Genomic DNA, 26,731 nt, shown 5'->3' on the forward strand with positions numbered 1-26,731 from the left:
GAAATATTTCATGGGAAGTACAGGTTAATATATTTCATCTTTATAAAGGCATATACAACTTTGAGGCAGTGTTTCTGATGGACAGCAGAATTCCTAAAGGATTTGTATGTGCTTCTGTGTTTTGAAATCATATGAAATTGACTTTTAAGAAGGAACTTGGTTAAAAAAACGCACCAATGCACAGCCAGAGGCTGACAAGTAAAACTAATACGGAGCCACATGAACAATATATTTATAGAGTTAATTCTTATATTTTTCTCCCGATGATTGGTACTAACATAGAGTATTATACATTTGGCACTACTGTTTGCCATTGGTCCAGCAATTGGCAAAAAAATTGGTTTCCTATGTATAAATCTGTTTGAACATTAGATCTGGCTAGACATATTTACTATTTATAAAAAAATATTTAGACAGTAAGCTCACGTTGGATAACTAAGTCTACTGTGTTCTGGAAACTCTTCAGTAGGAGCACAGCCTTCTCATGTTCCAGGTGTACAAAGCTGTGTCCATTGGCCTGCAGCAGGGAAAACACAAGGGAAGAGGCTTTAGTGGCTTGTTTTGGGGTGGGGGCAGGGGGGAAGGATATTTGGCAACTAAAAGCAAGGCAAAAAATGAATAACGAACAGATGAGGATTTCTCATGAGCACAAAGCACACATTTCTCTTGTCCTCTGTGGGGTGGCTGCAGGGCTGGGCTGGGTGCTCCAAGGAATGATTTCATTCCCACTGAAATCATCCTGTGACTCTGGGGTCTGACCAGGACCTCCTTGAAGCCTTAATACAATAAAATATCTTTCCTCTGAGAAAAAAAGAATTCAAATTCCAGGCAGGGAAAATTCCCAATTCATCGACAGCTGTGCCAAAACGAGGCATTAATGAATCCTGGAATTCTGCACTGTGGGCTGGGAGGGATCTCAAGGATTTGGGAGATGCAGAGGGAGATCCTGAGGATGGGGGACCAAGGCTGGGCTGGGAGATGGATCCTGTCACCGAGCCCCAGCTGGCACAGCCAGCATGGAAAACGAGCAGCACAGGCAGGGACAGAGTCCAGAGAGGAGGATCTGGCTGGAGAATCTGGAATGAGGAGCTCAGGGGCATGAAGGGGGAATGGCCAGGGCTGGTCAGCATCTCTGGGAATGACTGGGAGGGAGGGAACTGTCAGAGCTCAGCAGGAAAAGCAGGAGAAACTTGGTACCCCAAGAAACCATAGGGTTTGAACACCCTTGGAGGGAAAAATTCCCCTGGCGGTTCCCTCTGCTCCTGTCCCTGTTCCCTGGGAGCAGATCTCAAATCCTCCCCTGGCTGTCCCCTCCTGTCAGGGAGTTGTGCAGAGCCACAAGGTCCCCCCTGAGCCTCCTTTTCTCCATCTGAGCCCTTTCCCAGCTCCCTCAGGGATTCTCCAGCCCCTTGCCAGCTCCATCCCCTTCTCTGGACACACGCCAGCCCCTCAGGTTCTGGTCTGGGGATGCCCAGAAGTGGCCACAGGGACAATCCCTGCCCTGGGCACTGCCCACAAGCTCTGATCCAAACCAGGTGCCCGTGGCCACCAGGGCAAAAAGTGGTTTGGGGTAAGAGCTGTAAATCAGTATTAAAGTCCCCTAAAACCACAGCTGGCAGTTCAGTGCTCCTACAAACACCACTCCCATGTTTCCAGGCTGAGCTCTGGCCCCAGGAATCCCAGGGCATCCCTACCTGGAGGATTTTGTCTCCTGGCTGGAGCAGGCTGGAGGCAGGGCCATCAGGCTGAACCCTAGTAACAAAGATACCCTATAAGTCAGAAGTAACACAGGTTAGGATGCTTTCTCCAAGAACTACATCCCAAAAAACTCCCTAACTGGGGCTTGGGGGCTCTGGGTATCCTGGAGATTTGGGTTAACTCCAAACTTTTATTCTGTTTGCTGTCAAACGCCAGTTTGGGGCTGGAGCAACTCTCTGGGACCTTTGGCACTTAGCAATAACTGTGGGACATTTTAAACTAAAATCCCACACAGCAAAGAAAGTCCCGTGACAGCAGGGCAAGAGTGACGGGTTGTAAGGAGGGTAATTAAAATGGAATTATTTGTGTTAATTATTAGAATAATGTGTATTATAATCTTTGCTTCCTCTAGGAAACACAGCTTTAATTTCATGATTTGCCAAACATTCTCTGTATTTATGGAAGTTCTCACTGTCCCTGCAACACGAATCCAGTATTATCCAAGAACATCAACTCCAGGAATGTGTTCGAGGCCTCCTTTTCCAACAAATTCCCTGGCACCAAACACAGATCGTTGGGTGTAAGAGTCCACTTCCCAATCCTACAGCCCTGGGAGCTGGGACTCACCACATGCTGGAGTTTTGGAGGCCTCCCTCTATCGCAAATCGATTTATCTTCAATGTGCAATTCCCAAAATGAATCCTGAGTATCCCTGACCACCACCAGGTGTCAGTTTTAACTCCCAGAACAGGAGACAACTACTACCATGGGGTCTGGATTGATCCAGGGATTTCCAGGCCGGTTTTATTTGGCAGAACAGCTACAAACCATGGAATTTCAGCCTCCAGGGATGATATTGTACTTTAGGGTTCCCTCTAATTAATTTAGTAAAAGCTTAATTGGGGTCTAAGGTGACTCTTAAAAAGCAGGAGAGACAATTCTCCAGAAAACAGCCCCAAAAATTATCTTATCCAGGGAATATGGGCCTGACACTCATGGGATTGATGCTTGACTCCCCCATCTTCTTTAACTGGGGGACAAAAGCAAACAACAACAACAACAACAACAACAGCCAAGTAGGGGGAAGAAAAATCTTTCAATTACATCAACAGAGAGGCATAAACATGCTCTCATGTTCTCTGCCTCCACTCTGTGACCTCTCAAACAAGGAGCAGGGAGAGAGGAATTTCAAACTTACCTTATCAGAAGGTTTGAATGGATTTCCTTGTCCACTTATTCCACCACTGATACTAAACCCAAGGCCAGGATTCTTCTCTATCCTCACACAAAACTATGTAGGAAAAAGAGGGATGTCAGCACAGAACCCTGCCCCAGCCACGGCACCTCCTTCCCTCATGTCCCATTTCCCTGGATGAGCTGAGCCCCAGCACTTCACAAAATGGGAAAAGCCACTGGGACATTGCTATAAACTGGAAGAACTGGCAGGATTTCCCAGAGCTCCCCCAGTCCAACCAGAGCTCTCCCAGTCCAACCAGAGCTCCCCCAGTTCAACCAGAGCTCTCCCAATTCAACCAGAGCTCTCCCAGTCCAACCAGAGCTCCCCCAGTTCAACCAGAGCTCTCCCATTCCAACCAGAGCTCTCCCAATCCAACCAGAGCTCTCCCAGTCCAACCAGAGCTCCCCCAGTTCAACCAGAGCTCTCCCATTCCAACCAGAGCTCCCCCAGTTCAACCAGAGCTCTCCCAATCCAACCAGAGCTCTCCCAATCCAACCAGAGCTCTCCCATTCCAACCAGAGCTCCCCCAGTCCAACCAGAGCTCCCCCAGTCCAACCAGAGCTCTCCCAATCCAACCAGAGCTCTCCCAGTCCAACCAGAGCTCCCCCAGTTCAACCAGAGCTCTCCCAATCCAACCAGAGCTCTCCCAATCCAACCAGAGCTCCCCCAGTTCAACCAGAGCTCTCCCATTCCAACCAGAGCTCTCCCAATCCAACCAGAGCTCCCCCAGTCCAACCAGAGCTCTCCCAATCCAACCAGAGCTCTCCCATTCCAACCAGAGCTCCCCCAGTTCAACCAGAGCTCTCCCAATTCAACCAGAGCTCCCCCAGTTCAACCAGAGCTCTCCCAATCCAACCAGAGCTCTCCCAATCCAACCAGAGCTCCCCCAGTCCAACCAGAGCTCCCCGAGCCCGGCTCCTCCAGGCTGCCCAGCTCGGGTGCCCCATTCCTGCCCGAGGTGCTCCTCTCCCAGGGACACTTTGGACAATCTGGGAATGCTGGTGCCCAGCAGCTGCGGTGCCCCCGTGCCTCACCTGCTCCTGGTAGGCGTCCGTGCTGCGCTGGCCCTTGGTCTGGATGAGGCACCGCTGGGGCTGGGGGGCCCGGGAGCTCTGGGATGCCGGGATCTGGATGGGCAGGGGGGGCTGGTACTGCTGGATGGTGACTTTGTTCATGCTGCCCTCGTACTGCTGCTCCCGGCTGCGGTGCTGCAGGCTCTGCGATCCCATCAGCGTCTGGATGTGGCTACCTGCCTGTGGGCGAGCATCCCGTCAGGAACAGCAGCTCCTGCAGCTTCCAGAGCTGCCTGCGGACCCGCCCTGCCGCAGCACAGCCCTCGGAACTGGGAAAACTAGGATTCTGACACTTCTCATCCCAGTTTCTTGCAGATCAGAGGACAAACAACTCGGCTGGCAGAGCCAGCTCCATCCCACACCTTCAGCTCCCCCTCCTCCTCCTCCTCTTGTGCCCAGAGACATTTCTGGGAGCAATGGCTTTTGTTTCCCATCCTCCAGCAATTCTCCTGCACTCAGGGATCTCTGGCTGCATTTTCCTGTGAATCCAGGGACTGCTGCTTCTGCAGCTGCCTTGGATAAAAGCTTGGAGCAGCAGGGAGCTCCTTGGGACCATTGAACACAGGAGGAATCAGTGTGCACTCGTGACTCCCTCCTGGAGTCACTCACTCCTGGGACTTCAGCATGGACGTGACAACGAGCCCTGTGATTATCCTGGCTCATCTCTGCAGCTCCTCCTCCAACACGGTTTGTGAGGATTCTCCATTCTCCAGCTTTACGTTCAGAGCAGCCCAACCCAGCAGCTCCTGAGCCCATGAGCAGAGCTGGGGCTGGGAGGGGCAGCCAGGAGCTCCAAGGACTGGAATTCAATATCCATCACCACAGAAACACCAGAAATGAAACACTTTTCACCAGAAATGAATCACTTTTCCAGGGGGCTAATGGGCAAAAGGGCTGGGCTGGAGCCATCCCACCATTCATGCTTTTTATGGACTGAGCAACATCACTGGGATGAAACCTCAGGATGAGACTCTCCAGGACCAGGACAGGAGCATCCCAGCCATCCCACCACTCATGTTTTTTATGACCTTAACATCACTGGGATGAAACCTCAGGATGAGACTCTCCAGCACCAGGACAGGAGCAGCCCTCTGTGCCCACTGCCCACAGCAGAGCCAGAGCACACAAAGGGGCACTGTGAAAACACTGCCTTCAGCTCACAGCAATTCTTGCTTTAAACCTTGAAACACCCCCAGGTGCTGGAACCCTGGGCACTGAGAATTTGAGACTTTTTGTGCTGACAGGCACTGACCCTCAGGAGAACACTGCATTTGACCTGAGGCTGGGGAGAAGGCTTCCAAAATGGAATGGTAGAACTGGGATCACGGGTGTGTGGTTTGAATACAAGTGTGTAATACCACATGATGGAAAATGTAAGAGCTTAAGGTTTTAGAATATAGTAACATATTCTACATATTCTACAGAATATTATATTAGAATATCTATTCTATATTCTAATATATATATATACATATATATATATATATATAGTAATACATATATATATAAAGCAAGATGGAGATTTTAGGGTGGAGGGTTGTTCTTTTTGTTCATCTTCACCTTCTCCTTCATGAGTTTGGGTGATGTTTTGTAGTTGGATATAAAAGTCCGCATTGAGGGTCACATTGCGGGTGGTTGGTTATTGGGTTAAAAGTAAAAATAATTAAGGTGTCATTTCTTAATTAGACAGTATCTTAAAAAGGCCTTGTAGAGAGAGAGACATGGCTCCATTTTTAGTTTGTTAGCTTGAAGTGGTGTAGAACTCACTGTTTGTGAGACTGTAATACAGATAAGAACTACTAAACATCTGAGTCCAAACAAGAAATTCTGTCTCATGCATTTAATCCTGACCCTGGAAAAAAGAAGATAAAGCTTGACAGCCAGGCGATGCCCAAAACTGTCCTGCTGCATCCAGGGCCGGACTGGGGCCATGCTGGTGTCTTAGGTTGCAATATAGCATGCAACCAAAAGTGTGTGTTCTATCATCATCTGTGAAACCAGCTGGGGCAGTGATCCTTATCTCCTTGGGAGATATCTCCTGTTCATGAACCAGCTGTTAAACCAGCTGGGGCACTGTTCTTTATCTTTTCCACAACCCATCTTTCCTCCAGGAGATATCTCCTGTTCATGGACCATTGAGTCCCACTGCATGACTGACAAAATTCCATCATCCCATTGGGACATGCTCCACCCAGGGGCAGGAACCAAGCATTCCCTACTTTGATATGGTCTGAGATTTGGAACATCAGAGCAGCCTTTTTCTACTGGAATCCAGAGGAAAACCAGACTCTTCTACATCATCACGGGAGCTTTGTAGGAAAGCTGCACCTTCTCCAGGAGCACTGCTCCAACAGAACCACATCTGTCACTGCAGGAGGATGCAGCCACCATTTAATGGGACTGCTCCAACACCCTGAGTGACTGACAGGGTGTCAGCTTAGATTCTGACTCTGTCAGGGTTTTTGTTGTTTTGTATTACTGTGTTTTCATTTTAATTTTCATAATAAAGATCTGCTATTCCTATTTCCCATTTCTTTGCCTGAGAGCCCCTTAATTTCAAAATTATAATAATTTGGAGGGAGAGACTTCACATTTTCCATTTCGAGAGAGGTTCCTGCCTTTCTTAGCAGACACCTGTCTCTCAAACCAGGACAGCCTGGCACCCCTTACCTTCTTGGTGACGGTGTCGGGGGGCACATCCCGCCTGCCCAGCGGGTATGGGGTCCAGGGGCTGCCCACGGCCACCTCGTCCTGCCCATTGTCCAGGAGGCTGCTCTGCTGCGACGGGGTCTGTTCACAAAGGCAGGGCAGCCTTTAGTCACCAGCACAATCCCTTGCATGCTCATGTCACAACAACCCAGCAACTGCAATGCACTACTGCAATGCACTACTGCCACCACCACGCCCTGCCTGCTCCACCAGCACAGTGTCACCGTGGGGCTCTCTGCAAGCAGGAGAGCTCCAGAGGTTCGGGATAGAAATCATGAGAATAATGAATGATGAGAGAGGAGAGAAAATTCATTGAACAGGACTCGTTACTTTTGGAGAAACCAATTTTGGCAAAATTCTGATATTTGAACAGCCTGGCATGAATTCTGGAGTTAGGGCTTTCTCACTGCTCATTCCAGCAGCAGGAACTTTTTTAGGAAGGATTTGCCACCAAGAAAAAGGAGCTGTTTGTGTTTTCTGCAGCAAACATCCCCTGCTGGCAGTGCCAAGGTTGCGCTGGCTCCGTGTGCAGCACCCAGAACCTCCTGGGTCACGCCAGGGACATTTTTTATATAATATTAACCTGGAATTCAATGTTTGCCTCAACATGAATGGTCACAACACACAGGGAAGGTTTCCTCAACTTTCATAATTCCCTTTTCGCTCCTGTTCCGTGTTTCTTCCCTGTCACTTTCCCCCCTAGTTGTTTTATTCCTGTTTTCAGGACTTTTCCTGCCCCATCCTGAGTATCCATTATCTGTCTCTCTATTTCTTGATCATCACTGGGAGTTTTTCTAACTCCTTTGGGTGTCGGGCTTCCCAAAATTCCAGCACTGTCCTGCCACTGACAACACCTGGCACAGTGCATTATTGATTAATGGGAATCTGCAAAGGAAAAAAAATTATCCATTCTTCCCCTCTGCCATTCCAGGAATATCTTCTCCAGCTTCAACTGAAAAAAAAAAACAATCTGGATACACTTCTCTAGATGGATGAAGAACCAATAATATTTTCTTTGAAATGTGAAAGCTGGGAATTTTTCCATTAAAAACTATTTTTAACAGAAGTTGAAAAGTAAATAGAAGGAAATTATGATTTAAATCACATCACTGAGTTAAACTGAAAAAAGTCCAACCCTGATTATTTAAAATGACAGGAAACTTCCATTATAATTATTTCATCATTCAAGAAATCTTCCAGGAAAATCATGGAATTTGTGATTTTCCTTCTATTATAAACCACTAGAAAAACATTTCCCTTGTTTAAAGCCCAGGATCTCCTTGCAGAGCTTTCTTTACCCCCACTAAAATGGAAAAATGAGCCATTCCCACCAGAGCTGTCCTGGGAATCTGCTCACATCCCAAGGCATCACTTTATGGAACCCTCTGGGTGCCCTCCCCAGCTCATTCCAAAGGGAACCTCTGCTCCCTCCTTGCTGTTCTTCCCAAGGAAGGTGAGAATTCCTATTCTGGGAATGGGTTGCACCAAACCAAGAACGTTAAAAACTTTTCACTGGGAGCCAGAAGTGGAAAGGATCCCCCTGGAGAGTGCTGGGCCTGTTCTGCAGAGGGGACTTTGCACTCCAGAGGCAAAAGGAAAATGGAGAGAGTGCTCTCAGTTTCCTCCAGAATCGGGGAAATCCTGGGATTGCATTTGCTGCAGGAAAAGGAATTCTTCCCTTGCAATATTGGCCATTTTCTGAGCTGGGACAGGCTGCAACCCAGCTCCACTTCCATGAGATTTGGGGAAAAGAGGAGAAGCAGAACTTCCTACATTTTCTACAGGGAGTAGATGAATGTCATGAACATTTTCAAAGTAATTCATTGTTAAAGTTGATTTGCTGATAGCCAGAGCTCACTCATTACTCTCTTGAATCCAGGCCATGGGAAGGAGAGAGGAGAGGCAAGGATTTAACTACTGTGGCCTGGATTCTTTAGGAAATGAAAATTCTGTGGAAGGTGTGAAGCAATAAAATTAAACAACACTAAATATACACAGCATTTTTCCAACAGTCATTTCCCCCTGCAGTAATCTTTCCCAACAATAATTTCCCCAAACAGTACAGCAAGAGAACAACCCCCCACCAGTGCAGTTCAGCATCACAGTTTCTATGGATATGGAGCAATGGAATGCTGGTGAAATAGAAAAGCAGAATAATCCACATCAGACCACACTCCAAAATATATCACAGAGCAGATTCCTGCATTTCCTCAGACATCCACCATTAATACCCATATTCCCCTACAGCCTAGGAAGTGCCATGAAACACCTCATTCCTAACGTGTGGAGGGAACCAGCACCATTCTTTGGGGTTGATGCCCAATGGATTTTTCCAGGGACTCGTGACAAGTACCTGAGCAGACAAACAAGTTCTTTGGAAGCAAAGACAACACTGGGGTGTCCCTGCCCAGCACACACATCCAGGGGGGATCCCCTCGGAGCCTCCCACCCCACGACAGAGCAGCACAGATCGAGAGCAGGACGGGAGCCTGGGGGGACATGGCATGGAGGTGACAGAGGGTGGAGGGTCAGGGACAGTGGGAAATGGCTGGCACTGCTCCCTGGGTGCTGCCATCCTGCCCTGGATTCCCGGAATTCCGGCTGCAGCACGCCTGGGGTCAGCAAGAGGAGCAGGGCTGAGCTCTGGGCCAGCTCCTGCTGCTGTTGCTGAATTATCCTGCTCTCCTCAAATCCTTGGAGCTCTCAAGCTTTGGAAACCTCCTTTGGGAGTTGCTGGCCAGGCTGCTCCAGACTGGGCGAGTGCCAGCAGTGCCAGGGACCAGCCTGGCAATTCCCAGCACAGATGATTCCATTGGAACGCCGGGATCTGGGCTCTGCTACCCTTTAATTATTCACAGAGCTGATTTGTCCCCTCAGCTCCTGTGCCAGGGCAGGGAGAGGCTATGCCCCACCCGTCCCTCAGGGTGCAGAGAAAGGTCTCAGCATCCCTCCCTGGCACTGAGAATCCTGCAGGAGTGGCCCTCTCTGCCTTGTCCTGTGTGCCTCTCCCTTCAAATATTCATTTGGGATACAGAGTTTTGTATGTCTGTGCTATCAACCATACATTGACAATAAATGTAAGATAAGCAGTAAGTAAATGAGGAAAATACTCTCTTCCCCCCCCCCCCCCAAGTGTTTCTGAAAGTTTAAAATGGGTTTGGGTGTGGTAAAGTGTTCAAAACCCATTGGGAACTACAGCACACCCAATTAATGCTCAAATATTAAAATCCTTGTCTCCTGGAGCCTGTTTAACATTTCCACACCCATTTTTTCTAGGATCAAACAGTCTCAGAGTCCCCACGTTCCCCACTGAGCAAATGACAGCCCTGGCGTGTGTGAGGAGAGCAGGGAAGCAGGAATGACAGCCAGGGAGCCCTGGAATCCAGAAAGCAAGGCCAGCAAGGGGCAACGCTGCATCCCTGCCAGCCTTGCCTTGTGGACTGGGCATGGCGAAAGCATGAGGAAGAGGCAGAAGCTAAACCAGGAGGAAGCAAGGATCGTTAATTAACCGGGAATGCCGGCAATGCTGGCTAGCCCATACTTACTTTCAGTAGAGGTAGCTCTTGAAGCATTTGGTTTTCAAATTTAGATTTAGGCTGCAAGTTTAAAGTCATGCTTCGGCCGGCATGCATGGCTGAAACCCCTCCAGAGTGCAGCATGCCAAGGCTAACTGTGTGGTGTTTGTAAGCAGCGCTCTGAGTAGAGGAAACAACCACGGGACACATATGAACACACATGCTCAGAATTAAGTCTCACACATACATGGTTAAGTTCACAGAGTTTTAGTTTAAGCCAACAAACAGTACCGAGTATCAATAGCTCCTCCAGGCATGCACTGGTCACACAAAGCGAGTACATTGCTCCTCGTACAGAAAATGGGCACCAGAGAGGACTTCCACGCTGACAGCACATTGAGGGATGGTGGCATCTGGAGTTCACGTGGTACAAGTCTTGCTTTTGCCAAAACGGCCGAATTTGGGGTCGGCTGTGCAGCCGGAGGTGTGCCTGGCATGGAGGAGCAACCCCTGGGGAAGTCCTGCTCCCTAAAAACCTGGCTGCCCATGTGGGACACGGGTCCTGTGCCCACCCGAGGGACAGGGGCTGCTCCCACCGGCACAGCCTCCAGCAGGCAGCCCAGCCCAGCTCCTTGGAGCTCTGCACCCAGCAGGAACCACCTCGCAGGGATTTAGGGACAGCCACCAGTGTCAGCTTTCCAGGGTTACAATACCCTTCAGTACACGTTGTGAGCTAAGTGCAAAGATACTCCTTAAACCAACAACATCTGGGAAGGGTTTGTTGCCACCAGGAAGGGCCTGCTCAGGGGGGACTGGTTTCCCTGGGTGGGAGGCAGTTTCCAGTGGGTTTACACAGCACAAGGAGGTGAGCTGAGGGAGGAAAACGCTTCAGCCTTGGAGCCCCTTTTTAAAGTTTCCCCATTTGATCCTCAAGGATAATTTAATATCATCACATCCAAGCAACTGAAAGGTAAGGAGAATATTAACACCAAACTCAGGAGGCTCTAGCATAAAGCAGTATATGGATACATTTGGCAATGACTTCTTATGCATTTCACCACAGGAATTTGTCACAACCACTTCAGACCACGGAGTAAATCGGATTCGTGGATTAGGTCATTAAATAGGTAATGACTGAATCATGCACTAAAGTACCCTTTGGATAGAAGGCAAATCAGTGTAACTTCCTACAGCTAAAAGGAGTAATGACCACATTCCCATTAGAACAGTAGCAGTGGATGCCCAGGGATATTTCTCAGTTATAGACACTTTTAAACCACCTGCGCTAACAATGACACCAGAGCTAAAATACATTTTATTGCTTGTTCTCTTTTTTCTTTATTCCCTTTTACTGCCAAGACATGGCCAGCACCTCTCCAAACTCTTGGTTGTTACTGACCTGGTGGCTCCAGCAGCGCTTCCAAGAGCAGGGGAGAACCTCAGGGGTCTTCCTAATTTTGGGCAGAGCTGCAGGAGCCACCACCCCAGTGACGGGCACTGGGGCAGAGCCTCTGGATTTACCCAGGTTTCAGAATGACCACCCCAGTGACTGCTCCAAGGAATGTCACCGGTGTGAAGCCTCTGGATTTACCCAGGACCCAGAGCCACCACCCCAGTGACTGTCCCAAGGGGCATCATCAGTGAGGAGCCTCTGGATTTTCTGGGATCACTCTCTCCAGCCGAGCACCCCCAGGGCCCTCGGCGGGCCGGTCCCTCTGACACCACGGCAGGAATTTCATCCCTGGGAATTCTGGTGGTCACCACTGCAAGTGCAAATCGTTTGACAGAGCGAAACACACAACTAAAGGCATTAATTGCAGAGAAATGCCAAACATACCCTGTCTAACCTTCTAGCTTCTATATGTCTAAGTAGCTGTTGTCTCCAGTCAGCGGGCATTTTAGCACAGCTCTCATTTCCCTTCCCAGGGGGAGGCCTCGGCTTTATATCACTGCTATCGGAAGGCTTGTCACCATAGTTACCCAAGTTATAGTCTGACGGAATCTTTTCCAGCAGAGCTGCCATGGTGGGCCTCGCTGAGACCGGCCGCGTTTGGGCCGTGCCGTAGCTCTCTGTGCTGTAGCTTCGTGCTGACAGGGGCCTCCTTTGCGTGAGGTTTTTAACTGGGAAGCTCCCAGTCTGGGCTTTCACTTCCTGGTAGGAAGGGTGCTCGTCTTCGTAGCGCCCGTTGCGTTTGAGGAACTGGGCCTCGGGCACGGCCATGCTGCCCTGGCGCTCCGGGGCGCCGCGGAACGGGGCCCGGCCGTACCTGTCCACTGGGGGCAGCTCCTGGGGCTCGCCCACCCTGCGGAACACGGACATCTCCGCCGAGCTGACCAGCGAATCCGCCCTGCGCAGGAAGCCGGGGCGCGCGGCCGGGCCGGGGAACGGTGCGGCCGCCGGCTCTTCGCTGACCGAGGGCTGCGAGAAGGAGAACATGGGCTCCACGGGCGCGTAGCCGCGGTAGCCCCGTGGGCTCACCAGCTCCTGGGGCAGGCTCTTGGCCGGCTGGGGCAAGTACTCGGCGTTGAGCTGGAAGGGCGGCAGGAGCCGCTTGTCGGCCGGGAGCTCCACGGCGCCCTGGGGGTTGAAGCTTTGGTCGAACTGATAAACCTTCTTGGTGACCGATGCCTTGTGCTGCGGCTGCACCTTGACGCTGCCGTAGGTCAGCAGCTCGTCGTCCAGCATGGGCACGGACTGGCTGCGGGACATGCTCAGCATGCCGTGCTCCGGGCCCAGCAGCTTGTCCACCCTCTCGTGGGGGCCCACGGTGTCGTTCCCGGATGCATAGTTTTCCAGGGGGATGTTGTACACTTTGTACGCACCGATGTCGATCTCGTCGATGCTCTGCGACTTCTTAAACTTGTTCGTTTTTAAATCCCTCATCATCGGGGAGAGCCGCTCCGTGCTCTTGCTGATGGAGATGACATTTTTGGAAGGGTCTGGGCGACAGTGCATATGGGAAAAGACGTTTGTGAGGCTCCTGTTAGCGTTGGAGTCGTGGTATTCCCACGGAATTCCTGGAGTGAAAGTGCTCGTCATTTCGGGAGACTCCTTGACGTGATCTTTCCGCTCGGGCAAAGGGCTGGTGTTGGGGGTGCTTTCCAGTTTGGAAGGAAAAGCTGTCCTGTCTTCAAAAGGACTGGGCGTTCTGGTCCAATTTTGCCAAGGATTGGGAGGAGGCACTTCAGAGTCGTGTGTGTTTCTGAGCGCGGGCTGCTCCAGCTCCAGGGGGATCCCCACGATCCTGTCCTGCCGGATCAGTGGCCGGCGCCCGTGCGCGGAGGAGCTCCTGGATTTGGTGCTCAGCAGGGGGTTGGTGCTGGCGTTCTCTGCCGCGCTCTCCTCGGCCACGAATCCCGTGTTGTCATAGTGGGAGCCGTCGTTCCAGCTGTCAGCGAAGGCGTCGCTCAGCGGGCGCCGCTCCGGGCGTGCCGGGACATTCCCGGCCGGAGTCGCTTCCCGCTGGCTCAGCAATGGCTTGGTCTCCAGGGGCTGTGGGAACGACTGGGCCAGCCTGCAAAGACAAGAGAAGGGAACAAGATAAAATGTCCTCTGTCCCAGCACGTCAGCACTCATCGTCCTTGGGAAGTAGTTCAGCCTTCTCCCATCTACACTCTGGCTTCGGGATCACACTGGGAGACTGCAGGGGTTCTTAGCACGCAATATTCCCACTTGGAAGGGCCCCACAAGGATGGCTGAGTCCAGGAATCAAACCTGCCCCCTCGGTGTTTTTAGCACTGACTGAGCTACTCTCAAGCTGTTGGGAGCTCCATGGATATCGTGCCACTGGCACAGGAATGGTGGCAGCAGGTTTCTGCCCAGGAGCACAGGCTCCAGCAGGACACACACGGAGAAGCTAAGAAGTCTCTCAAAGGCCTGGCTGGCTCCATGCTGCGTTCCCAGAAATTCCGCTGAACACATTTTCCTGCTGTAAAAATAACGGATGAGTGCAACCAAAGGTTCTCCCCACTTTTTAACCAGAGGCACCAGAGGCAATTTTTGCCTGTTCTCATCCAGCTCTTTAACGGGGCAAAGCTGTGGATGGAACGATGCGAGGGGATTTAGGGCAGACACAGACAGGACAGGCTGGTCCTGGAATGTTTTTAGGGCAGGTTACAGCTTTCCAAGAACCTTTCTGGAGGTCCAGGGCAGAGGGAGCTGGGACAGCAATAATGAGGCACCAACAGCATGAGCTGCAGGAACTTTAATGCCTGGAGATGGCACAGAGCTGAACCACCAGCTGTGGGATCACGGAATATGGAGGGTGGCCAGCTCTGCATGGCCAACATGGGATAAAAACGTGGATTTTTTTTTAACCCAATCGCCCTAACAGGGTTGCTCTGAGGGCCCAGACAGGAGAAAAAGGGAAGCAGAAGCTGTGTCAGGAAAGATGTCACACCTGTTCCCCCACAAAGAGTTATTCACTGCTTCTTTAGCCGTGGTCTGCAGGGAGCCCATTTTTACGTGCGCGTTGGAGGACCCTGAGGAAGCCTGGGAAGGGGAATAGTCTGAGTAAGTGCCTGAGGAAACGCTGTTATTCAGACAATGGATCTTATCTGCTTCAGACTCATCGGTCGACTCTGAAACAAAACACAGCAAATGCTTTCAGGGGGCGGCACTTGGGAACGGAACACCAGAAAAAAACACATTTTTAAGTCAAAGCTGTTACTGGATTGGGTTGGGTTGATACGTGCACAAATGTCCGCGGGGCTACGGTTTACAAGCAGAGGTGGAACACCCCCATCACACGGTTTCATCTCAAAGGCTGTGAACCCATCAGTACCTTTCTTGTCTTTACCCAGCAGGACGAGTTTGGGGGGGTACAGCGGCGTCTCGGGCATGGAAGGACGGAGCTCCCCTATCCTCATCTCACTGCCAGGATGTCCAAAGGCATCCTGAGGGACACAACAAGGCACAGTGAGCACAGGGAGCAGGAACACAACAAACTGCAGCACACAAACGGTTCACAGCCCTCTCCTCATGATCATTCAAACACCCCAGACCCACCAGACGGGCAGTGCAGGAAGTTCTAATTTGTCAGCAGAAAGCTCTAATTAATGCTACACAAATCCTCCTCGAAATTAGGGTGATGTGCTCGTTCTGGAAACGTGGACAAACCAGATGGAACTTGCAAGATACATCAGGGCCGTGTAAACATTTTTGATGAAGTCAAGGTCACCAGAAATGCTGCCAGCAGAAAGAAATAAACACAAATTGAGTGTAAACAATTGGTATTTCAGGAGGGAGGATTCCTCGCTCAGTTATTTCTGGTGAGTCCTTCCAGGGATTCAGCTGTCCCTGGAGCTCTACTTAATTAAAATGGCTTTGCCTCTAAGGAGTATGTGGCTAAATTAAAATGATTTGGATTTAATAAACTTCTGAGAGTTCAGCACACCTGACCTTCACACAGGCCTTGCAAAAGGATGTGTGCTGAAAATAACCCCAGTTAAACTGGGGGAGGAAAGTGGCACTCTTTCTTAGAAAGAGAAAAATTAAATTAGGACATTTAGGCCCCCTAGGGTGGCTAGGAGGGAATGAAGGCACCAATGGGAATTTTGGGGCCTTTCTGATCCCTGCAGAAAGCTCAGAGACAAGGAGGATGAGTCCTGGAGGGGCAGGGATGGGTGACACAGCAGAATCTCTGTACCCTGACAGGTTGTAAAGGTTCTCCAGTGACTTTGGAGAGGGAAGGCAAGAGGGAGAGATGTAATAATCACAGAAACAATTTAAACTGGCTTACCCAAACCAAACCCCCATTGAATGTATGATGTTACAATGGTTTAAAAATGGTCTTGTTTCTATTTACAAGAAGGAAACTTTCAGAGGTTTACTGCCCTTAACTACTTCTTGTAGTGACAGAGATTTGTAGAATTTCTCACATGATTTATCCTTGGAGAATTGAATTCTGCTTACACCAGAGCTATTTCAAACCCCTTGCATTTGATGTTCTACTGGAGGCAGGACCTTCCCAGAAGAGGCATCCTCAGTTTGATCAGCACCCTCAGGGCTAACAGTTAAGGCAGTTCCATGGTGATTCCCACGTGGAGTGACCCCTTCCCCATGCAGAGGACTTCCCTGGTGCTCCACAGGTGCCCAATGACCCCCACAGCCCTCTCCCAGTGCAGTGGGACAAGCTGGTGGAAGCCCATTGCTGTGGGCAGTGCAGAGGGTGAAGTTCTCCACCTGAGCAGCTCAGGTCTGGCTGTACCTCTGAGCTCTGGGCTTTGTCCTCCCTGCCCGGGCCTTCCAGAGGTGATTTCGGGCTGTTCTCAGGGCCAGGCAGGGGCTTCTTGGGGGATTCTTTGGTTTCTTTATCTTGGACCTGGAATCCCAATATTGTACCATGAAACTTCCAGGAGTTTTAAGCTTAAAGTGCCCCCCTTGCTGGAAGAGAGGGAGACCCAGCAGTTCCATTTCTGACAAGATGTTGAACTTCAGGTGCACGAAGTTCCCTATTTTATAGTATTTTCCTTTTCTTTTCATCCCCCAGCCTGGCTATTAAAAAAAAACAAACAATGCACTTTCGAAAGAACTACTCTGGCATTTGTGAATTTTCCATGAATATGTGACATACGCTGTAAAAACCCCATTTAATTCCAGTCTCTTTAAGAGGACCTTTTCCTTACAAGCTGAACAACAAAGAGATCACTAACAGGAAGAAAATGGCAAGGAGAAAGGGAAGAGATAAATGCAATTGTGTTGAGCCTGAAGATTATTCCTCGGGATTTATTCCTCATGATTAGCTGGGGAAGGATGCAGGAAGAAGGCAGAGAACTCTGGTGAGGAGAAAATACCTGGTACAAACCATTAAAACAACTGGCAAGAGAAAAATCGCCAAATATTCAGGCTGAGAACACAAGAACATTAAATTATAATCCAAAGGGACAGAATGTTTGGAATGACCAGACTCCTGGAATCTGCTTGGAGCAGCCCAGGCTCTGGGAAGGGATGAGGTAGAGGAAATGTGGGATATTCTCAATGCAAACACATCAAGAACAGGAACTATAAAGACCTGACTTGCTGACCTTGATATTCCTCCTTATTTCTCATGGAAAGGCAGCACAACTCCCTAAATAATCCCAGACTCCTCTGTGGCCAAAACTCACATCTTTCCAAAAGAATTAGAATGATGAGGAGGTTTGTTTTAGTGGATGATTAATCAAGACATTGTTTGCTTATTGTGAATGGAAGTGAAGGATGGTACATTGTTTTCTTTTCGTGCAGCTCCTCCTCATTCAGCTCCTCATTCCAGATGCTCCCTTTCATTATTTAGAAACAGTTTCTGAAGAGACACGTGCACATTAATTGCAGGGAAAGCCAAAAGAGATCAGAAACCAGTTTATCTGAGGATGAAAAGTGAGCACTGCACCTGAAATTCAATTCCCTGGGATAAGAAACTGCCTTCAGCCTTTAGCTACATCACAACACACCTGCAATTTCAAAGTGCACTTTAACTCAGGGCTTGGGTTTTTCTGCTAATTATCTGCAAAGCAAATGGAGCTTAATTATGTTTTATTTAGTGGGTTACAACTGAAATCAGGCCAATATTGTTCACAAACCCGTTCACGCTTTGCCCGCACTTCCCCTGTGTTTTATCCTCGTGCAGGAAGCCAAGGAGAGGGAAATGGATCTGCACTACCCTGCTGAGAGCTGAAAACCCCTCCTGGTGTCTAGGAAGGATGGCAACATCCCTTTTCTTCAGCTGCTGGAATAGTTGTGGTACCACTCTTGGCTCCGTCCCAGGGAAATTAAAAAGTTTGTATCTCCACCATTATAACACAGGAAATGAAATTTGGCTTTGCTGGCACGTGGGGAGCTCCCCGCTCTGCTGTGGGAGAGAAAGAGGGAGGAAACTGCAATCCCATTATTTGGTGGCACTTCAGGAGCCACCCTGGGCTCTGGCTGCAGCAGTTCAGCTCTTTGTTGCAGTTTTGTGGGATTCCTGTGTCTCCACTCTGTTTATGGTGCCATTCCCTCCTTCCTTCCGCTGCCTGGGGATGAATCCTCTGGGCTCTGCCAGTTCCCAGGACCCTGCTGGGACTCAGCTCACTGGGATGTTCGTTTTCTCCTTGAAAACTTTCACTTCATTTTAACAAATATTAACAAACCACTGATTTCTGGATTTCCAATTTCCCAAGTTGCCAGCCACAGCCATGAGACCAAACACCTAAAACCTCTGCCAGGCCACGGGGGTCAAATTCCAAATGGAAACACGTAGGGATAATTAAAACCCATAGGGATAACTAAAACCCACTGAAAGCTGTTGAGAATATTCAAGTTAAACGATAGATAATACAAAATAAATGCTGTATATTCAGCAACAAGAGCAGAATGTCAGGACTCATGGCCTGAGTCACCAGCTGGTTCAAGGACCAGATTTACACAGTGAGAATTTAATGAGCAAAAAAGGAATAATGGTGGAACTGAAGATTTCAGATTTAGATGAAAACATGAGTGATTAAACTATTTTAGTTGAAATTAAATATTTTACTTCAATATTTCAGCCCTAATTGAAATCATGCCTAGTGTTGAAGTCTTCTGAAGCCACCTTGAAGAGAAAACTTTTGGGGGGTTATTTTTTTTAAGGAGTGAAAATATTTGACTGCAATTAAAACACAGCACAGAGAGAGCAGCCAGAGCTGAAGGTGCAAAAAAATATGGAAAATGGAAGGAGAACAATTCCTGCACAAGGGACTGGCCACAGCCAGGGGCACTTCAAGGACAGGGAATTTATCACAATGTTCAGATAAAGGAGTGAAAAAGAAGGAAAACCTTTTTCCTCATTTATTTCTTTTCAGCATTAAAGCTTTGCCAAGATTTTCAGGAATGCTGGCATTCCTGCAGACCTCTCCAAGCTTTCAAACTCCCATGGGAAGGGATTTCCCTCGTTTCTGCACACAGGTTTGGTGGGGCAGATGAGACCAAGCTCCAGCAGGACCGCAGGATTTGGGAATTCACCTTGTGGGGATTAATCCTGGGCTGGAATTTGTCCCTGTGCTGGATTCTGCAGCTCACTGGGAGCATCCAGGGCTGCTCCCTTCGGTGGAAGAAGCTCTCCTGCTGCCTTCATTAACTCATTAAGGGTTAATTGGATTCCTAATAGCAATGCCAAGGGCAGAACCTCCAGGCACAGCAGGGTCAGACAGAGCCCAGTGGTTTTCAGCAGATAAAATGGGATGGGATGGAAATGGTGCCTGGGCCCATCCTCCTGCCACTGCCAACCTCACAACACTGGAATTCGACAGAGTGCTGGGATAAATCCACAGCAAAGTTCCCATCTAGGCAGATCCCAACCCAAAAATTCAGCAGCATTGGAAAAAACAGCAACTCGGTCTAAAACTGGACAGCAACTCAATCTGAACTTGAATGCAACCCAGTGTAAAACCTGATGGGTGAGAAAAGGAACTCGCGGGTCTGAGGTTCCCAGCGGATCAAAACATCCTTTGGGGGGGGGGTGGTTCAAAACCCCAGAAAAAGAATCTGGAATTCTGGAGAGGAGTGAGAATCCTTTACAGTACCTCCACTGAGATCTCCTTGGGGGTCAGAGGCCACTTGTGCTCGTACTTGTCCTTGCCCGTGGGGTCACTGTTGGTGGCTGGGGCTGAGTTCTCGGGGCGCACTCCCAGGCTGGGTTTGCTCACCAGGTTTTGGACAGATTTCACCATGTTCTTCAAATCCTCGGGGTATGGAGTGGGGTAACGCTTGAGGTTGATCTCAACCTGTACAGCCATAAAAGGATGGGTTAAAATCAGGAGTGGGAGCAGAAGTGCAGAATGGAAACAGAGCGCAGAGCAATCCTGGTTGTGGTACGGGGCTGAGGGCACTTTCCTCGTGGTTTGGTTGTTCTGTCTGGGGGGTTTTGTGGAGCTCAGGACTGAAATTTGCTCACTCCCTCTTTGTCAGCATCAAATGTAATTCCAGTGACAGGAAACAAGGGATGGGAGCGGATCCCTGCAAGCCCATGTCACCCTGACAGGGTGTGGGTAACTCTGCGCTTCTGCTGACACATCCCAGCAGGCTTTCCCCAACAATCCTGCTGTAAATGCTGAATTAATTCAGCCACGCTCCGTGTACTCAATTAGTCTGAATTATGGATGGCAGCTGAGAGCAGGATCTGATCCTCTGGGAGCCATTTGCTCCTGGAGATGGATAATGTTCACACACAGCCGGGTGTCTGTGACTCTTTTCTGGCACAGGGAAACAGAGCCAGAGCTCCCCAGAGAGTCCCCAAGGCCTGGCTGAGCTTTCCCTGACTGCCAGACCCACAGATTTCCTGGAAAACCCCACATCTGAACTTCCCAAGTTTCCCAGGGCGTGTCAGGAAACTTCAAATTCCTCCTGGTGATAAAGGATCTGGAATTTACCACCCAGCAGCTTTCAGCTCATGGTGTAGGTGGGCTCAGTTTAATAGCTCCCTGCCAGAGCTGCTGGATTTAAATTCCCAACGTGCAGGAAAAAAGCAATTTTGGATTCAGCTGGAAATGGTCTGTCTGTAGGAATATTTCAGAGGCAAAAAGCATGATTGATTTGGTAAATAAAACTGTATCAAGTGCTGGCATCCAGATCTGAACCAGGAGAGAATAAACATCAGGGAGCAGAACAGAAAATGTTGAAATCTATGAGTGGGATGTCACTTTTAATAAAGAATTCTAACAGAAAAAGATAAATCAAGGCTGGAAAGCAGCATTAAAGCTCTGTTGAATGAAAATGGTGTTTGGGGGTGGCCTCATGAAGCACTTGGTGTCTCCCAGAGCTCAGGGCATGGTTTGGGGTTCAGAGCCAAGGCACAGAGCAAATCCCCAGGAAGTGCAGCCAGGGAGAAGGAGCTGGAGGCTGGGATAGACAGACAATCCCTAGCAGGGGTTTCAGCAGGAGTTCCACCTCCCTGGCAGCATTAATATCCAACTCCTGGAGCTGTGCTGCGGCTGTGGGTCTTTCCCTCACTGGTCCACATTTACCATCCCACAGGAAATTTGCATTCCCTGCCAATCCCATTCCAGTGCCACGTCAAAAGCAGCCTGACCCCAAAGAGAGAATTTTCCAAGTTCAAAACCCTCCATGGAAAAAAAATCTGCTGGACATTCTCAATTATCAAATCTATCTTAGCATGTGTCTGGCTGAAAGTTCAGTTTGATGAGAGATAAAAAGTGAAAACTTCTGCTCTTTTAAAATGCTGCAGTGTTGGTGGCTGCTGCCTGTTGAGGATTTAAATTTATTTAAATGTATCCCTTAAAGCTCTGGTGAAGCTGCTAAAAATGTTCGTGTTGAAACCTCCAGCCATGTCACCCCCAGGGAAAATTCTGATAAAAGCTGTGGAACAACAGAAAACTTTCCCAGATGCTGTTTTCCATGCATGACCCATAGACCTGCAATTTATCCAGGGTAAAATTCCACTTTAATCTGTTTATTGTGAGGTGAAGGCTGCTTTTGGCTTCATTTTCTGTTTCACTAAAGCAGAAGAATCCATCAGCTCTGGCCACAGGAGCTGGGGAGAAATTCCCAACTGGGGAAAATATTGGAAAGAAAATTCAAGAATTTCCACCAAGTTTCCAATGGAGTGTTTAATTGCTATTGACAAGAGAACTGCTAATTTGAGAAGTAAAATCTGATTTAAATATTCTCGGGTGATTTTACCTTGGACCCTGCATTTTACTTTGGGTGCTCTGCCGCAGTTAGAGACTTGCAGGGTTGAACTGTGGGATAATTCCTTGATATTATTCAAGAAAGAGACATTTCCATGCCATGCAAAGGCTGACAGGTTTGAAAATATCCTCCTGACAATGCAGCTGATTGAGGGGTTGATGCAGAACTCTGCAATGACATTAATTTCATGAAACTGGGGGAGGAAATTCATGCTTCAAGCTCCTTTTTTTACAAGTGATGCCCTCTCCACTGCACATTCCATGAGGCTGCAAAGCCCTTGTTGACTTCTACTTTGAGAGGAATATGGAATCCCCTGTGGGATTCAAATATTCCTAAAATACATTTGGTTGGACAATAAAAAGAAATAAAATATAATAAAAATAAAAATATTCATCTATATATAATATGCAATAAAATAATATATATTTATAATAAAAATAATAGGTTGGACAGTGATCCTGTCTCAATTCCCTTTGGGACAGAGCAGGAATCTGACATTAAAACACAAACCCAGTTCAAGAGCTGCGTGTTGAACCCTGCCCACAAGAAGTGAGTCCCAGAATAAATCCAGCCGTCCTTACCTTGACTTTCCCTGGATTTTCTTCCTCTTCCTTCTTGTCTTCAAATTCAAAGGCCACAGTCATTCTCTGCTGCCTCTGCTCCTCCCACAGAGTGGGGTTAAAACTGTCACTGTCAGACTGGAAATCTGCAGGGAATTGGGAGGGGAGATGGGAATGATCCAAACTGACTTTTCCTTGTGGGTCACTTGGGTGGTTGTTTGGAAACGTGAGTGGGACAATGGGAACTGAGAGAGTTAGAAATTCCCAGAGTTAGGAATAAAAGTGGGATGAGAGCGGTGGGAAGAACCAGCAGGGTTTGGGGCTGCCCTGGAGCAGAGGGGGAGTGTGAAAATGTGAATTTAGTGGAGCTGTGGGAGGAACAAAGCATCAATCCAGCCAAGTCTGGGAGCCCTGAGCCCCCACACCATGGGGGGACATTCCCAGCTCCTGTCTGGAGCCAACAATTCCTGCTGTGTGCACACCCACAGCTGGGTTCAGACCGCTCCTGCAAAGCCCCTCTGAAAATAAAAGGGGTTCAAAAAACACAGGTGTGAAAATGTAAATCAGAAAATGTCAGTCTGAATGTGTAAATCAGAGAATGTCAGTCTGATAATTTATATCAGAAGATGTCAATGTGAAAATGCAAGTCAGGAAATGTCAGTCTGAAAGTGTAAATCAGAAGATGTCAGTCTGAAACTTTATATCAGATAAATGTCAATCTGAAAGTGTAAATCAGAGAATGTCAGTCTGAAGATTTGTATCAGATAAATGTCAATCTGAAGATTTTTATCAGCAAATGTCAATGGGAAAATGCAAATCAGAAAATGTCAGTGTGAAAATGTGAATCAGAAGATGCCAGTCTGCCAGGCTGGGAATACCAGGATCCATCCACGTGAAAATGTAAACCAGGGATGTCCCTGCAGCCCTGGAATGTCAGTGGAGCTGTGGCTGAACCTTCCCCTCCCTCTTGAATTCCCTGCCTTCCCCTGCTGCCTTGGGGTTTGGCTTTTATATTTTTATTTTTATATTTCTATTTTTCAGACTCTCTGCTGCTTGGTGGGTAACTCTGAAACTCCGTGTTGGGTGTTGGTGAGTTCTCTTCACAGGGCAGTGACAGAACAATTCCTGCCCAGCTGGAGAATCAGGGACACCTGGTACCCAAAAATCATAAACAACAGCAAAGGGAAAGGGAATGAGACTTCACAGCCTGGGGCTGTGGTTGGATAATTGACCCCGAGATGGAGATGAACCAAAACTTATAAAAATATAAACACTCCTGACCAGGATCCATCTTGGATTTGATTTGGGTGCAGCCCCAGCCGGGCTCTGGCACTGCCCAAGGTGGATCCTTCCAATAAATATTATATTAAATATAATTAACTTATTTCATCCCTTTTGCTCTGCCTAGTGTCTGCTCCAGCTCAGCCTGACCCCAGAGAAGGAGCTGCTGGAGTTTTACCTTCATCACTGCGGGGCTGCTGGGGGAACATGTAGTTGGTGAGCACTCGCTGCTTGGTCTCGGGATGCGCCTCCGTCTGCAGCGGGATCAGAGCCTTGGACTGCAGGGAATGGGAACACACAGCCATTAATTCCATTCATTCCATTCATCTGGCAGATTCCAGCTCCCCCTGCACAGGGGACATGAGGCTGGCTGCAGTTCTGCAGGAAAAAATTCTCCGTGGACAATTCCCCTGTCCTCGCTCCTGCAGTTCCTGCAATTCCCAGCAGAATTGGATTGGGAATCCTGCCTGGGTGATCCAAGGGGAAAAGAGAACAGACGTGGCACTGCACGGCCCTAGGGATGTATTGTAAGCCAGGTCTAATGAAGAGTTAATTAATAATGAGGAGTAAATTCCTGGTGGTTGTAAGTTCACCTGGGAGTAAACCTGCACAGCAGAATCCCATGGAGCACTCCCAGAGAATTCCTGCTGTGTTTGACTTGAGCTGGGGATGTTTTATCATTGCTTTGCTCTATCCAAAGTCACTCTGATCCAGGAGTGTCACAGCCCAGAGAACAGAAACCAATCCATGCTGTGCCACAGGAAAGACAAAATTCTGGGAAATGTTTAAATTTAAAGGGCTGGGGGTGTCCTGTGCCTGGGCTGCACAGACAGGCAATGTTAATTTTTAAAATGGAAATCAGAGGGGGGAAAAAAACCCCCAAGAATCCTCATTTAACACATGAAAATTTCATCATAATTTTCTATTTCCCCCTCCCCCTTTCAGCTTTCACATTTTTGGCTCGGCTCTAAAACTAAATGTACATTTCAGACTTATTTTAGGGCTCAGCTGCTGCTGGAACCGTTGCATTTCTCAGGGTTCCTGTTGCATAATTTGGTTTAAAATAGAATCCCAAGGAATATCTGCTGTAAACCAGAGTTCATAAGGAACAAAGAAAGGATCCCTCAGATTTCAAAGGCACAGAAATGAATTTTCTCCAGAGCAAGACCCCAAGTCCTCGTGCACCTTTGACTTGTTTGAACTCTCCCTGACTGCAGTGGAATTTAAAATGTGCAGGGATGGGAGAATGGAGGGGAAAAGGGAAGAGGAAGCCAAGGATAGAGGAGCAGATGGTGCAAAGGGTGGCAACGGGATAATAACGAGTTTGGGAACAAACATCTTGAATTTCTGCTTCAAAAATCCTCCCGTGCTACTTTTGCCCTTTATTTACTACTTTGGTAAGGAGGCAGAAGCCGATTCTGGTAAAATAAATCCTGCAAAGATGATTTTTCCATGGTAAAAATTGACACCCAGCAGGATTTATGGCTGGATATGGAAATCTACAGCTGGGCTGGGAGCAAACCCTTCCAAAATTTCTCTAAATCTTGTATTGAGTGACAGGATTGATTGGCAGCTCCTTTCCTAAGGAAAATGGGAATATCATACATGTATATTTAAAATATACATTATATATACTGGGAATATTTTATATCTCTCTCTGTATATTATAGACATATAAATTATATATAATGGGAATAATTTTAAAGGCATTACCTGGTTGTCAGAAAGCCACAAGGCTGCCAGTTCTTTAAGTTTGGTGAAAGTGAAGGGCAAGTTCTTCAGTCTGCAAAGGAGAATATTGGGACAAGGTGAATCCTTCATTTCCAAAATCATTTATTTAAAGATTAGTATGCACCATATTTATCCCACTGAAATAGGTAAAATTTCACTGCTTTAAAAGTTCAATTTTATTGAAATGCAATATTTTATCATTTTTTTTCCTGTTATTATTATTCCTATTATTATTATAATTACTCTGATTAATATTCCACATGAAGAGTTCTCTTTGGAAAGAAGAACTGCTGACATCACATCCTTTGGTACTGAGGAGAGACTGATATTGGTAATAAAATTACACATATAAGACAGAAAAAAGTAAAAATTCTTGGTCCCAGGGAGGTTTAGAGGAACCTCAGTGCCACTCACAGAGCTCCCTTTATTGGACACTGAAGTTCGGAACAGAAATATTCCAAGATGATGGAAAATTCGTTTTTGTAGGAATGTGACACCAAAGATTAAAAATAATATAAATATTCTTAGTGAACCTAAAGAAGAAAATTAAATGGAGCAGGGGAAAAAACACAGTATTTTAATGAGACATTTAAACAGCATTTCCTAAAAGGGATCTGGGAGTGGGAATGGGAATGGATGGCAGGATATTTGTGGAATCTTCATTGATGTTTTTCCCATAACTCCTGAAGAGGGTGTTTTTATAGAATAATGAAATTCAGGATGGTTTGGGTTGGGAGAGACCTTAAATCCCATCCCATAGATCCCATCCCATCCCATAGATCCCATCCCATCCTATCCCACGGATCCCATCCCGTCCCATGGATCCCATCCCGTCCCGTCCCATCCCATCAACACCTCCCACCATCCCAGGATTCTCCAGCCTGGCCTTGGACATTTCCAGGGATTCAGGGGCAGCCACAGCAAATCTGGGAATCCTATTCCAGGGCCTCCCCACCCTCACATCCAAGAATTCCATCCCCATTTCCAACCTAACACTGCTTTTTCCCAGCACATGGCCTGGCCCAGCCATGGACTGAGGATCTCCCAGATTTTGGGAGTTGAAGGATCTGGAAAGAACCGGAGTGACCAAAGGAGCATCAGCAAACCCAAATCCTAAACAAGATTTGGGAAAAATCTGGAGGAAAAGCCCTTTTGTGCCAGACTCAGACCTGCATCTCATGGGAGTGATTCCCACATTTCTGGGCACCTCAGAATGGAACACAAAAGTCAGGATTAGACTGGAAGTTGTCTCTGGAAGGGCACTGGGATGCTCCAGGGAGATC

The 26,731-nt window shown here is 48.1% G+C and overlaps 1 protein-coding gene across 2 annotated transcripts in view; it reads right to left on the reverse strand.

Annotated features, from left to right (window-relative positions):
* Positions 1-409: 409 nt before the first annotated feature.
* LRRC7 (leucine rich repeat containing 7) overlaps positions 410-26,731 on the reverse strand; it is a 57,601-nt gene continuing 31,279 nt past the window's right edge. The window contains exons 12-26 of one of the 2 annotated variants that reach the window (XM_062497241.1): positions 25,431-25,500; positions 23,896-23,995; positions 22,458-22,582; positions 19,752-19,952; positions 18,161-18,181; positions 16,442-16,519; positions 15,017-15,128; positions 14,633-14,813; positions 12,070-13,747; positions 10,263-10,412; positions 6,679-6,798; positions 3,970-4,188; positions 2,897-2,989; positions 1,695-1,769; positions 410-517 (exon numbers count right to left, since the gene is read on the reverse strand). In XM_062497241.1, the coding sequence (XP_062353225.1) occupies positions 410-517; positions 1,695-1,769; positions 2,897-2,989; positions 3,970-4,188; positions 6,679-6,798; positions 10,263-10,412; positions 12,070-13,747; positions 14,633-14,813; positions 15,017-15,128; positions 16,442-16,519; positions 18,161-18,181; positions 19,752-19,952; positions 22,458-22,582; positions 23,896-23,995; positions 25,431-25,500 (3,331 nt within the window). The remainder of the gene's footprint in view (positions 518-1,694; positions 1,770-2,896; positions 2,990-3,969; positions 4,189-6,678; positions 6,799-10,262; positions 10,413-12,069; positions 13,748-14,632; positions 14,814-15,016; positions 15,129-16,441; positions 16,520-18,160; positions 18,182-19,751; positions 19,953-22,457; positions 22,583-23,895; positions 23,996-25,430; positions 25,501-26,731) is intronic. The other variant, XM_062497242.1, reaches the window with a different exon arrangement.

The sequence above is a fragment of the Cinclus cinclus genome, chromosome 8 (genome assembly GCF_963662255.1).
Source record: "Cinclus cinclus chromosome 8, bCinCin1.1, whole genome shotgun sequence".
NCBI lineage: Eukaryota > Metazoa > Chordata > Aves > Passeriformes > Cinclidae > Cinclus > Cinclus cinclus.